Consider the following 15127-nt stretch of genomic DNA (forward strand, 5'->3'; position numbering starts at 1 on the left):
CAGTTTATGCACCTAAATATTAAGGGAATTATAAGGCTCCTTCCTCACTCAAAGAATGAGATACTGCCATCATCCTTACAACTGATAGCTAGTGTTTAGCATACTGGTAGGCATGTGGGAGACCCAGATTTAGTTCTTCCCTCTTCCAGGGAGCAGAGGGAAAAATCAAAGTTTTGAACAAAGGTGTCTCATCTCTCTGGCAGGTGCGCTAACCACTGAGTTATGGTGGCTCTGAGAGTGGTTCCCTCAGTTTTTCCTGTTGAAGAGGTTCCATTCTGGATAAATACTGAGAGAGGGACTGGATCCAGGTCTCTTGCTTCCTATGACATTTTAGTGAGACAGTGTAAGATCCCCTTATTAATCTGCCCTGTAACTTTGAATGCCTTGCTGCTATGGCTCCGAGCCTTGTCACCAGTAGCCATCAAACAAGCATAAAGGTCTCACCTTGGTGTCCTCCAGACTAGCTACTCCTTACTCTGAACCTAAGTCACCCCAATTCCATCTACCATGAGCTCTTTACTACTGGACACTCTGACACTTCCCCTCTGACTTGTTACCTCTCAAATAAACAAAGCTTGTTCTCTGGTTATCAGTGAACTTTGTAGACATGCTCCCTACAATTTGTACATGTTTGGGGTAAAAATAAGTGTGTTTAAAAAAAACTTCAGAGATTAACTAGTAAGGAAAGCAAATTGAAGAAAAAGATCAAACCTCAGATTTCACACACACACACACAATGACTTTTAAAAAAAAAATCCAGATGTTTATCAATAACTGCCTCTCTAAAATCCTCTGAATCCATTGGCCATACACCATCAACAACCAAGAACTGTGGCAACTCACCAACCTCTTGCTGAAGAAGAAATCAGGAAGGGAAGATGGCAATGGATTGGACATGCCCTCAGAAAACCATCCGCCAACACCACAAAGCAAGCCTTTAAGTTGGAACCCACGAGGAAAAAGGAAAAGAGGGTGCCCAAGAAATATCTGATGTAGAGACCTGAAGGTGGTGTTATAAGGTGGTAAGAAATTGTTTGCAGATAACATAAGTCTAAGAAATCCTGACTTTTCCTCTCTCTAAAAGAATTCTTCTTTCCCCTTGAACTTTCCTTTTGTGTGAGTGAGGAAAGTGTGACTGTTGTGGGGGAGGGCTGTGTACAATGGAGTCAGTCCCTGAAGCCTGCCTGTCTGACAGCAGTATCTTGAAGGCCAGATGATAACAGGAGCTGAGGCCTGAGAAAGAGATCCCCATCAAGTGAAGACTGAAGTCTCATCTGCTGTTACTCATGGTCATACAGCTTCCAGGAGGAGTGGGACAGGACAACTGCTATTGAACTGAAACATGTACAAGATGAGCGCAAAACTACAAGAACTTTCTCATCTTGCCATCACCACTCTAAAGGATAGTAACAGAGAGTAAGCCGTGCTAGTCTATACACTATCAAAACAAAAAGCAGTCAAGTAGCACTTTAAAGACTAGCAAAATGGTCTGAAGAAGCGGGTCTGTCCCACGAAAGCTCACCTAATAAACTATTTTGCTAGTCTTTACAGTGCTACTTGACTGCTTTTTGGTTTGACACTCTAAAGGAGTAAGTCTCAGCTGGGGCAGGAGGAGGCCCAGGGCCCTGGCCCCCTGCCCCCCTCCCTAGGATGGATAGTACTGACTGCTGCTGGGTACTAAAAAGCAAGCTGACACAGTTGGGAGGGTCATACAATCAGCTTGCTGCCCTGGATTCTTGACTGCACCTGGACCCACTATGCCTTGGCTTCCTTCACTGTCCCTGTGCAACTCTTCACCTGCATTCCATTCATCTGGGTAAGGGTGCGGGGGTGGGGGCGTGCTTGAAAGCTAGTCTCCTTCCTACCCTTTCCCTTTAATCCAGTAGCAGCATTTAATAAAAAAACATATAAGCGTAACTAGTGTAAAAATTAAGGTAAGAGGAACACCCCCACCTTCAGCAAGTTGCGAAAGTCAGTGGATGTGATATACCTTGACTTCAGCAAGGCTTTTGATACGGTCTCCCACAACATTCTTGTCCATAAGTTAAGGAAATATGGATTGGATCCTTGGACTATCAGATGGATAGAAAGCTGGCTTGATGGTCGGGCCCAACGGGTAGTGGTCAATGGCTCAATATCTGGATGGCGGTCTGTTCCAAGCGGAGTGCCGCAAGGCTCAGTTCTGGGGCTGGTGTTAATCAACATCTTTATTAATGACCTGGATGAGGGACTGGGTTGCACCCTCAGCAAGTCTGCGGATGACACAAAACTAGGGGGAGAGGTAGAGTTGTTGGAGGGTAGGGAGAGAATCCAGAGGGACCTGGATAAATTGGAGGACTGGGCCAAAAGAGATCTGATGCGATTCAATAAGAAGTGTAGAGTCCTGCACCTGGGGCAGAAGAGTCCCAAACATTGTTACAGGCTGGGGATTGACTGGCTCAGCAGCAGTACAATGGAAAGGGACCTAGGGGTTATGGTGGATGAAAAGCTGGATATGAGCAAACAGTGTGCCCTTGTAGCCAAGAAGGCTAACGGCATACTGGGGTGGACTAGGAGGAGCATTTTGAGCAGATCTAGAGAAGTAGTTATTCCTCTTTATTTGGCACTGGTGAGGCCACATCTGGAATATTGTGTCCAGTTTTGGGGCCCCCAGTATAAAAAGGATGTGGATTTGCTGGAGCAGGTGTAGCGAAGGGCAACGAAAATGATTACGGGTCTGGAGCACAAGACCTATGAGGAGAGGCTGAGGGATTTGGGCTTGTTTAGTTTACAGAAGAGAAGACTGAGGGGTGATTTAATAGCAGCCTTCAACTTCCTGAAGGGGAGCTCTAAAGAGGAGGGTGAGAAACTGTTCTCAGTGGTGTCAGATGGCACGACAAGGAGTAATGGTCATAAGTTGAAGAGGGAGAGGTGTAGGTTATATATTAGGAAAAACTTCTTCACCAGGTGGGTGGTGAAGCATTGGAATACGTTGCCTAGAGAGGTGGTGGATTCTCCATCCCTTGAGGTTTTTAAGTCCTGGCTGGACAAGGTCCTGGCTGGGATGACTTAGTAGGGGTTGATCCTGCTTGAAGCAGGGGGCTGGACTAGATGGCCTCCTGAGGTCCTTTCCAGCCCTGTGATTCTGTGAAAGTCAGTGTGTTTGCTACCGATGATGCATACTGGGGGGGTCATATCTCCCAAACAGAAACCCCCAGCTTTATATCATTCATTATTTTAAGTTTCATATTACTTGTCATCTCTCTTAATTAAACTACCCCATCTTTTCAATCTCTGCATGTGGCAGACTATCTAGACCTGTAATAATTTTTATTGCCTATCTCTGAACATTCTCTAAAAACAGTATATTCTTTTTGAAGATGGAGTAACATGAATTGAAATCAGCCTTAGGAAAGGTTGGTGCTAGGCTACACACCTGGACCAGGTCCTTTTCCTGAATATTCAGTATTTAGAATATTTATGAACTATATTTAGAATCTGGTAAGGAGTATGGTGACAGTGCTCAGCATTCCTTGGCAGGCTTAACCTAGTACAATTGGTGAATGGCATTGTAAGGAGCCTAGGGTGTGGATGGGGATAGAAAGCAATGAGAATCCCTTAGCAGACATGGCCCCATCACATCATCAGGGAAGTGGGTGCTGTTTGGAGCGGTTTGATAATTTAGACAGGGCTGTGACAATGAGGAAGTGGGATCCCTTAGCAGTAGGGTGATCAGGCAAGAGCCCTTGGTGCTTTTAGTCAGAACTACACATCAGGCTGTTTGAAATACCAGCTAATGGTACAGAAGGCAGAGCCTTCTTCCCAGCTTCCCCCCCTCCCCCGCCCCAGGCATTGGAGCTAGTGTCCAGGGCCCAGCTCAGAGCCAGGAAAGGTAGGTACTAGCCTGCCTCAGCCTCACTGCACCACTGAATGGGAGACACCCAAAGTAAACACACACTCATTCTCTGCCCCAGGCCCTACCAAATCCAGAGTGCCCACCTTCATGCCAACCCTCTCATCCCTAGCCCCACCCCTGAGCCCACTTCTCCTTATTCTGCATCCTCTGCTCAAAACCATGGTCTCATACCCCCAGCCTTGTGCCCCTCCTGCACTTCGCTCGGCCCCCACCCCACCTCAGAGAGTCAGCACCCACAGGCCACAGCTCTCATCCAATCCCACACCCAAAAACCATACTTCAAACCCCAGACTCCTCCTCCTACACACTGAACCCATTAGAGTGCAGGAGTGGGCTGGAGGTGGGGCTAAACTGCTCAGCCCCAGAGCCATCACTCTCCTCTGCACCTCAAACCCTTGCCACAACCTAGTGAAAGTGCATGAGAGTGGGGGGGGAGTGAGTCACTGAGAGAGAAGGAATGTTGTAAGCGGAGCATAAGGCAAGCAGAATCTCTGGTCAAGTCCAAGCCAGTCATGTTCAAGGATGGGGGAGAGGGGTTTGATGTCAAGGACAGGGAAGTGACACACAGCAAATGCGAACACTTACTTTGGTATCTGTCATATTACAGAAGGCAAAGTGTGTTGGGGGGAGGAGGGAGGTGTTGAGGATGACATAGTGACACTGAGCAAGGAGGATCCCTGGGCAGGGCAGGCCTGGTCACATTTACTGGTGGAGGGAGGGTTTGATGTGCAGAAGGTGGGTCAGTGAAACAGAGCAAGTGGGGCATCTTGGCAGGCCTGGACTTGTCAGTGGGCAGTTGAACGGCGAGGACGAGGCTGTGACAATGCAAATGGGATCCCTTAGCACGCTGGTACCGCTCATATTATGGAGAAAAAAGCATTGGTGGCGGGCTCGAAGCTGAGCATAGGGCAGTGACACAGAGCGAGACCCGGGGCAGGCCTTGCCTGCTCACATCACGGAGGGAACAGTTTGATTTTGATTGCAGGGCAGTGGTATGGAGCGAGCACGACTCGGAAGAGGCCTGGCCCGAGGAGAGCGCTGCGGGAGCGGGAGCCGTGCTGACTGTGAGAGGGGCGGGGTGACGGTCAGACACGCCCGGGCCGGCTCACGTTGGGAACACGCCGTATCCGCGGGCTGCCCCTGGCTCGAGACGTTCTGGGGCCCCCGGACCCGCCGCGAACACTCCTAGCCAGTCGCTGGCCAGAGCAAGCAGTCCCTGGGGACGTCGAGAGACTCCCGAGGCGCCCCCGACCTCTGAACGCGGCCCTTGCGGGAGTCAGGGTAGGGGTCCTGGCTCCACCCCAGTGCCCGGCGCCCTTTCCAGGCAGCCCTCGCAAGCCCAGCCTTTGCCGCTGAAAGACGCAGGTGACTAACGTAATGCCTGTAGGGACAATCCACCCAGGGAAGGGGGGGCGAAGTACAAAGAGAGTAGAGTGAGCTGGGGAGAAGGCCCCAGCGAGCATCCCTGTGGTCTGCATTCTGGCTCTTTGCCGGCCACCTCAAGAAGCTGGCTCAGGAGAGTTCTTATAGTGTGCCGGACGGGTCGGCGTGAGGGTCAGAGTGCGCCGGCGCAGCGGGAGAGACGGGTCGGACTGAGGGACATACCACGCCGCTGCGCTCCGCACCGACCAAGGAGGGAGGGAAAGTCCGGACCAGAGACAAAGCGGGGGGAGCCGAGTCGGGAACATCCGGGTCATTTGCTGCCGCTTCAATCCGGGACACGCGCTGGTGCTGCGGCCGTTCACGGTGAGGCCTGGCTGGGCGAGGGCTGGAGGGCGGCGGGCCAGGGGCGGCAGTGGTGACGGAACCTGGGGCAGGGAGCGGGCCCTGGAAATGTTCGGGCTCCGCCTTTTCTTGCTCCCTGAGCTGCTTTCTCTAGGCCCGGCAGCTTCGCCACCCGCTGTGTGAGGCGGGAGCTGGGCTGCTGCAGGGGCCCGGGTGCCCTCGTACCGTAACCGGAGCCATCCCGGCTGCGCCCGGCGTGGTCTGGGCCCCGCCCGCGAGCCTTAGTGGGGCGGGCTGTCGGCCGGCGTTCCCCCTTCCCCGGTCACTCGATCTTGGCGGGTCGCTCCGACGGGCCTTTTGGGCGTCCGCTTTATCCTCACGGGGGACCGGAGCCCGGGGCGGGAGGGTCTGGGCTGTTAATTGGGCTGGGTCAGGCCAGGTCCCTGCCCCGAGGGGCTCTCGGCCGCAAGCGTCTGAACAGCGCCTCTTCCCGGGGTATCTTCGCCCTTGCGGTGCTCTAGGGCAGCTTCGGAGATTGGTTCCAGGGAGACAGCGCCGCCCAGCCCCACCTAGGGACTTGTCCTGCGTCCCTGCTTTGTGAGGGCCCGTTTGGACTCCTCCTGGGTGCAGGTACCACGTCGATGGTAGGCAGTTCTCAGCACTACCCGAAAGCTAGGCTTTACAGACACAGTAAAGTTACAACTGAGTAAGGCAGTAGGGTCAATCACTGGGGGTTGCCTTTTGCTTTTTCCCTGGGGGTAAAACTCAAGGCTTCTTTATGTAGGCAACGCTAGACACCCCTTTTTTTTCTGCTTCCCTGTTAGTACAGGAGTTCTTTTCATCAGTCCATCATTATCCTGATTGGATCCCTTACTTGGGCTCTTTCCACTCTTCACGGAAATAGAAGCTTTGGACTCTTTGGACAAATGTACATGTATTTCCCTGGTGTGCTATTACTTAACTTCTTAAATAGAATGTGTAGATGTGTAAGGCTAGCTGTGTTTGAGGCTGTTGTAGTAATTTTGTGTTGTGGGCTAAATAAGAATTATTAAATGTAACTAAGATGCCAAACAAAAGGGTGCTCCTGTAACTGCTCCTGTGAACCCTCATTTGGAGTACAATATACAGATCTAATCATTATACTACAGGAAAGATACTGATTTGAAAGCAGCGCATCACAAAGCAACAAACAGATTTTTTTTTTTTTGGCTCAGACAAGCTAGGTAGCTGGAATATTAGTAATGGGATATATTGAGTAATTCATCTGGATGTAGGGTTTACATGCAGCCAGAGTAGCTAGTTACAGGCAGGTCTAACCTGTTGAGGTGTGGGATTTTATTAATGACTTGTATTAAATAAATTTAGGCATCTCAGTTCCATTCCTAATGGGTAAATATTAAGCATATAACAAAAAATATTTCCATGATTGTGCTCTGAGGCAAAGAACTGAATGGGAAGTGCAGGCTGACCTATCTTATGTTTTCAAGTCTTCATGGCTGTCAATTCAATGCCATTCATCATTACTAAACTCACAAATTTGGGTGGGGAGGGGAAGACTGATCTTTTATTTCATGGGAGAAGAAAAGATACCAGATGTTAAGAAGTGGGAGGTAGAACTGTTAGAAACTTCTTATGCTGCTAATAGTCTCGGACGCTAATACCTATAACTGAAATATCAGGCATTTCAGGTAAAACTGTTAGTCCAAAAGCAAACACAGATGGAACAGATTACCGGGGAAAGCAGATGAAGCACAAGAGAAACAAGTGAGACTCCTGCTTTATTTCTGAGGAGTGGTTTAGCAGAAAAACAGAAAGGTGCTGGAGGGGGCTTTTCCTATTGCTTAAGTGATCAATCTGTTAATCCTCTATGTCCAACTCCAACAGTTGAGGCAACTTGAGCAGTAAATGCTAGTAGGCTCTTTCATGGAGGGACAGTACAAGGGTGCGTTCACTGGAAGTAAGACAGTTGCCTGCCTTGCTTTCCTACTGCACAGTCATAAGGGGGTCTGCATTTGTGACTTTTCTTGTATAGTCCTCTAGGTCTGCCATAATTACAATCACTGGGTATAAGAAGTGACAATCTTAAAATGTTTGTTTTTGATCTTTAGGGTCGTTAAAACCTGGGGTATTCCGAGCAGTAGTCAGTCACCAGAAACAGTAGTAGATGTCGAAGGCCTACGACAAACAAATTTATAATTACATAGTTTTTTTTAGAAATAATTTGAGCTAAAAGAGGTACATTTCCTTATTTTTTAAAATGTTTGCACTCTGAATATCTAGAGTATTTCATGAGGAAGTTGCTAAGCCTGAAAAGGGATGCTGCCAGAGAATGAGGAAAATGAGATCTCCAACACAATTCTTGGCTTGATTAAGAATCAGGGGGAAGAAGGATTAAAAATTAAATGAGATGATTCCCCATAATGTATGTAATATCTTACACATCCATTGTGCTTACTATATGAGGAATTCAATGTGTTTTGTATCAGAACAAAAGAGCAGTCACGTAGCGCTTTAAAAACTAGCAAAATAGTTTATCAGGTGATGAGCTTTCATGAGACAGACCCACAGAGGTCCTCTGTGCTTTATATATTGAGTCTATTCTGTAGGGGTCTAGATCTTAAGCAGTGGGTCTGTCCCATGAAAACTCATCACCTGATAAATTATTTTCTTAGTCTTTAAAGTGGTACATGACTGCTTTTTTGTTTTCATAGATTACAGACTAACATGGCTATCTCTCTGGTACTATTTAATGTGTTTTATAGTTAATTTTATATGCTTTCATATCTCAGTTTTTTTTCCAGAAGAATAAGCAGGCAGGGATTAAAATTAAACGGCTATCTTTAGTTACATTATATGTGTTTAACCTATATTACTAATAGTTATTAAAACAAATGATTTACAATCTCCAATTTTGCTTTCTTTGTTTACAAATGCTTATCCAAGTGGAAAGTAATATATGAAATAAATAATATCATTTAAGTATCAAAATGTTTAGCTCTTTCATTACCCAAGCCTTGGTGGTTAGGGTACTTAAGTTCTGAACACTGTGGAGGAATATTTAAAATATGCTATTTGAATTTAAAGATTCAACATGGAAGCATTCTCTTGGGCATACACTTTATAAAAGCTTTCCTCCATCAATTTAAATTGTATGCCAGACTTGGGTCAAGTTACTTCTAAGTAAGTAATTTGCCAAGGTCATTCATGTTGGGGCACACCGGGAAATAAAATTCATGTCTAAAGAATCAAGAGTTGCACCTTAAGCAGTAAACAGTTCTTTGATTCTGTGCAACAAATGTTGTACTTGAATATTCTTCTCTGCTCCTGTACCAGAAACATAGTTACTTGTCTAAAGTCACATATGGCAGTTTTTTGTTTTGATTGTTTCTTCTTTCTGCAAAATCTTCTCAGTTTCTTGTTTCTGCGTGTTTTCCAGCTAGTCCACTGTGGACCGTATAAATTTACGTGTATGTAAGGCAATTGGGTTTCTATGTAGGTTTGTACAGTAGCATCAAAGTATTTGTAGCCCCATCTGTAATATTTTTGTCTTAAGAATGAAGCATGTAATGTTTCTTGATCTATCATTTAATGGATTTTAAGATAGTTGCAATGTGCCATGAAATCCATGTTCATGTTCTCAGACTCTGTTCTCTAGCTCAAGTGATATGAAAGATTGAAATATTGAATTCTAGAGCTTAAAAGTAAATTCACAGCAGAAAGGACTTTCTTGTAAAATAATTATCTAAACTAATAATTAGCCTCCTTTCATCAATTTGTGTACCTTATTAAAATTTTCAAAAGCACCTATATTGCATTTTATGGTTGTGCATTAAAAGCTTAACTTGCAGTGGAATTTTGGCTCCAAAATGCCCATGTCTTACTTGAAAGTGGGACTTAAGCATCTAAGTTATTAGTATTTTTGAAAATGTTACTAGACTAAACTGCAGAAATTGCTTGGTGAGACTAGAATCTTGTATTATTTAAGGGCTATGATTTATTTTATCCATGTAACACTGATCTGAAGTTTTTAATAATGTGAAAGGAAATTTATTTATGTATAATATTATTGAGCATTTAGAGCTTTATACATATTTAGTTCTCCATGCTCCAATGAGAAAGAGGCCAGAGTTATTTCCATTTCTCACATGGATTGTGGGGAATAGGTAGATATACTTATTCAACCTAATACATTTGAGTTCTTTTATTTTAGATGTAATTTTAGGGCCTTTCTCAAGACATAGTTTAACTTAATTTTTGAGATAAAAATACTAAAGCACTAATAGACTTAATATTGTGTAGAAAACTTTTGAAAGTAGTCTGAATTTATTCTGATTAATATGATAAATTTGAGTCTGATATCCATTCCACTGAAATCTGAAGATAACTTTTTCTGCTGTTTCTTTTTAAATTATACACTTGCTAGTCAATTGCACAGTATGTTGCTGAAACAGGCACTTAGGCTACAGAAAAACACAAGACTTTACCTTAAACCAAAGATAGTAGCTCAAGATCCAGTGTGTTGTCTTATTGAGAACCTTATAGGTGACAACTTATAGTCTGAAAAGCCTGGCTCTTTCCTCTCATATATGCATGCAATATAGGTTGGATTGCACTTAAAACACAACAGGAGCACAGCTGCATTGCTGTCATGTTTGAGTGTAGATGCAATCTATGCTGACATAAGGGTTTCTCCTTTCAGCATATGTAATCCAACACCCTGAAAAGTAGTAGCTAGGTAGATGAAAGAATTCTTCCATTGATTTAATACTTTCTGCATGGGACTTAGTTCTGCTTAAGTGTCCTACTCAATGGTGTGGGATTTTTCACAACCCTAATTGATGTAGTTAAACTGACTTAATTTTCTAGTATAGACCAGGTCTTAGTCCATTAACTTCATGGGAGCTGCATTTGTGTAACCAAGAGGAAAATTTGGCCTTTATATTCCATAAAATTAGTTCAGTTATCTCTTTTCTGCATCTGATTGCAACCTAACTAAGGATACTTGATTAAACAGTTAGCTTTCCAGTTTGTGTAATGATGGTATTAGTGTGGACTAGCAGATACAGAGGCTGATTTCACAACAAAATTTTTAGGAGCTTAAAAATGGCCGCACACCTTAACCTATGTTACATCTAGCCCATTTTCTTGTTTTCCAACAATGGCCAGATACTTCAGAGGAGAGAGAAGAGACCAAGCTAGTTTACTGAGTGATCTGTCTTCTATTCTCCAATCCTAGCTTCTTGTAGTCAGCTTTATGGACTTCCAGAGCATAGTAGTACACTTCTAATCCTCTTGGGTAATAGTCATTGATGGACAAGTTCATGGACGGTTTGTCCAATTTTTTTTAAAGTCAGTTATGCTTTATAAGCATTATACTAGGCATTGTGTGAAGAAGTAATTCCTTATGTTTTAAATTAATTTTTGTGTGACACGCTCCACCCCCGTCTTGTCGTGGTGTGGTAGATACAACTTTCTTATTCATTTTATCCACTCCATTCATGATTTTCTAGACCTCTGTCATACTCCCCATCTCAGTCATCTCTTTTCTAAAATGAACAGTCTCAGTCTCTTCAATTTCCAAATGAAGAAAGATTATTCCATATTGCTAATAATTTTGTTGCTGTTTTCTCTACCTTTTCCAATTCTGATGGGTGGAGGGGTTGGACGGGGACAAGCAGAACTGCATGTAATACTCAGATTGTGTTGACTTATATAGTTGTGTATCTGTCGTCTTATCTCTCAGCTTTTTTTGACTTATGCCCGACATTTTTCAGAGAACTATCTGTGATGACTGCAATGTCTTTCTTGGGTGGTAATAGCTAATTTTGACTCCTCCCTCATTGTCTATGCGTTGTTGGGATTATGTTTTCCAGTGTGTGTTGCTTTGCATTTGTCAGCGTTGAATTTCATTTGCCGTTTTGTTGCCCAGTCACCCAGTTTTGTGAGATCCTTTGTAATTTTTCCCAGTCTATTTACGGTTTAACTCTTTTGAGTGACTTTGTGTCCTCTGCAAACTGTAGCAGATAAAATTTTTTTCACCATCATTCACTTTATTGAATAATATATTACAATGACAGGTTTCTGTTGCCCATGCTCCCTGATTCTTGCTCTGGGATTGATTAGTATTAATCTTAAATTCCTTTTATGATATAACAAAGGATATTTTGAAACAAAGTACTAGTCTTGTAAAATTATTTGTATCTTGTTCTGACAGCATCCTTTCCATGAAATATGCTTTTGTTTCCATTACGTAAACTGGAATGAAATGCTTTGCAATAATAAACTTGGACTGTAGAATTTGAAATGTTCACTCTGATAAAATTAATACCTAGATTGTTAATGTGGCAGGAGGGAAGTAGTTATGAACCCTTTGATTGTCATCTATTTAAATACAAAAAGTGATTACCATCTCTTTGGTCTTCTATTACTGTGCATTGAAAGAGTTACTGTTGGGAACCCTCTGTTTGTCATGCAAGTTGTTCATATATTTACATAAATTATATTAAACATTGGCCTAACTTCTGAGGTACTGAGTACCTGCAACTCTCCCTGAAGTTGGGGGAATTTAAAACTTTTTATACAGTGATTCTATGAGCTACTTCTTATTGCCCATTTAATAAACTAACTCTTGAACTTTGGAATACTGATATAATTGTCCAAAATAAACCACCTTCTCCTATTGCTTATCACTGCTATAGTTTCGTAGAATTGTAGGACTGAAAGGGACCTTGAGATGTCATCTAGTTCAGGCCCTTGCACTCATGGCAGGACTAAGCATTAACTAGCATTTCTTCTTTGATTTTTGTGTGGAGCTGTCTTCTCTCTCCATTCTTTTTGTGTGTGTTTGTCACTCTTCCCTCTTGCAATAATAGATATCTGCTATGCTTTCCTTTTCTCTGGCCTTAAGAGCTGAAATGTTTTGGTACACTTTACATTTGAGCCAGATTCCACAGAGTTATCCTACTTCTAGTAACCTGTACTGCTTCCAGACAGATGAGACTAAGGCTAAATCTATACTACCACTCTGCTGTGCTGCAGCTTCAGGGGGTGGGGTGGGAATATATTCCATAGCTGGTATTGAAATCAATATAAAAGATCAGCAGCGTAGATGTCATCCTCCAAAGGTGAATGCCACATTGTTCTCATTAGGGAGATAATATTGTTTGGTTTGGTACATCTGGTAACCTACTACTGAATTCCCTTTACCAGTATAATACAACTGTGAAACACAAGATAGAGAATTTAGTCCAAATCTAGTGGTTTTAAGGCTTCTTGAAACGGGGGAATTTACTGGTATAGATTATTTCTGTAATATCAGTAAATATCCCTCTGTAAAGAAGGTGATCTTTGGTGCTATGCTACAGGGATCAGCAACTCCCAGCACGGGTGCCAAGAGTGGCATGTGGGGCCAGGCTTTGTAATGAGGAAGAGGTTTTGTGAAGGATGTAAATTGGATGTTTAAGGCAGAGGGAGCCAAGGAGTTCCATCTGTGGATTAACAAAGACCAGCTAGTGCTACCAACCATTACCTAAACAGTAAAGCTCTGCATCTTAATATATTTATTAATGAACCTATTGTAAGTAGGACAGTTAGTGACTTCAAAAAGTATTACCAGAACTCAGACCGTATGTATAGGTCAAAAGGTCAAGTTTCAGGACTTCACCTCGGAAAGATTGATGACCCCTGTTCTGATATTGCTACCGGAACTTATGTGCTGTGAAAAGGTGATAGTATGTTAGACAATCTACTAAATGTTTAAAAAGCAAAAGTGAGAAGTCTTAAGTGTGTTCCACACTGTGTGAGTAATTTAGGGTTTGTATTTTTTCCCCCCCTAATTATCAACTTTGTGTTTTAGAGGGATTTTGAACATGTCTGGGATAGCTCTCAGCAGACTTGCACAGGAGAGGAAAGCTTGGAGAAAAGACCATCCATTTGTAAGTACAGGAATTATCTTAAGTGGTTAACTTCTGCAACTTCACACTGAACTTGGGTTGTTTTGGTGACCTTTTTGTATTGTGAAATGGAATGATAAAACAGCTACTGAAAACTCATCCTGTGCTTAAAGGAATGTCAAGCCTGCTGGAGTGAGTAGAAAAGGGACTACATTATACAGATATGTTCTGATGTTGCATCAACATTAAATGTACTCTCCGAAGTCTTACTTTGTTTGGGGTTTCTGTTTTTAATTCAGGGATTTGTAGCAGTACCTACCAAAAATCCAGATGGCACGATGAATCTCATGAATTGGGAATGTGCTATTCCAGGAAAGAAAGGGGTAAGATTTACTATTAATTTAATTTCCAGAACGGTAGGTAGATGTTAATATAAATGTTTGAAATATACATACCATGAATAATTTTTATTGCAGTTTATGACCCAGTTTAACATAATTATCTGGTTTTAATCAACTTCCAGAAATACTTTGAAAGCCACATGGAATGGGCCAAAGGTCTGTTTAGTTCAGTGTCCTATCTGTGTCAGTATCCCCTGCCCAAAGCTTCAAAAGAAAGTGTACAAAAATCGTATATGAGAGACTCTTTCCCCCCCCCATCCTGCTATATTGTCCTTTAATTCTTAGATGGGCTTAGGCCCTGAAGCATGAGTTTTAACACCCTTTTCAAAATTTGGTCATTAATTTCAGAGGGATAACTATGTTAGTCTGTATTTTCACAATTAAGAAGCAATCCTGTACCTTAAAGACTAAGCGGTATATTAGGTCATGAGCTTTTGTGGGTAGGACCCATTTATTTGTAATCTATGGATAGTCTTACCTATATTAATGTTCAAACTCTCTTTGAATTTTGCTAAAATCTTGGCCTCGGTGACTTCCTGTGGCATGACTTCTACGATTTATTACATGTTGTATGAAAAGGTGTTTCCCTTTTAATAGTTCTGAATTTTCTACCTTTTCAACTTAATTGAATGTCTCTTAAATTTGGAGGGAGAGTAAAAGCTTACTTTCTGAATTCTCTCCTTTTTTATTTGAATCTTATGATTTATTATGGCCTTCTTATTCATCTTCTCCTTTTTAAGGTAAATAATTAGTCTCTTCAGTCTCACTTCATAGTTTTTCCCTTGTCCTTGATCATTGTCCTCACTCTTCTCTGAACCTCCTTTAATTGTACAGTATCCTTTGTGAGATGGGGTGCTCTGTACCTTACAAAGTATTCCAGGTGAGACTGCACCATTGATTTATGTTCAATGGCAAAATACTATGTTACTGTTCAGTTGAGATTGGTTGGTGGTGGTATCTCCTAATAGAACACTAAGTTGAGGAAAACTCAAAATTTGTGAAAACCAGGAAATGCATGTTTAAGTTAGCCCATGCAACCTTAACTCCATTCCATTTTGCAGTGGCCAGATATGCCTATTAACAAATACAGTTTACTCTAACAACCCTACAGTTGATGAAATGTACAAATTCTTAACCTCCTTTTAAAACCCATTCGCGCTCTCTTGTGCAGGATTCCATCTAACACTGTTAGAGCACCAGAAAGGAGGGGAAGT

General features: G+C 42.9%; 1 protein-coding gene across 1 annotated transcript in view; it reads left to right on the top strand.

The window, feature by feature from the left end:
• The first annotated feature begins 5503 nt into the window (after positions 1 to 5503).
• Positions 5504 to 15127, top strand: part of UBE2I (ubiquitin conjugating enzyme E2 I) — a 36133-nt gene continuing 26509 nt past the window's right edge. The window contains exons 1-3 of the mRNA XM_075010992.1: positions 5504 to 5641; positions 13476 to 13554; positions 13812 to 13895. Coding sequence (XP_074867093.1) covers positions 13489 to 13554; positions 13812 to 13895 — 150 coding nt within the window. The 5' untranslated portion in view covers positions 5504 to 5641; positions 13476 to 13488. The remainder of the gene's footprint in view (positions 5642 to 13475; positions 13555 to 13811; positions 13896 to 15127) is intronic.

Source organism: Carettochelys insculpta, chromosome 16, assembly GCF_033958435.1.
Source record: "Carettochelys insculpta isolate YL-2023 chromosome 16, ASM3395843v1, whole genome shotgun sequence".
In the NCBI taxonomy this organism is placed as follows: Eukaryota; Metazoa; Chordata; order Testudines; family Carettochelyidae; genus Carettochelys; species Carettochelys insculpta.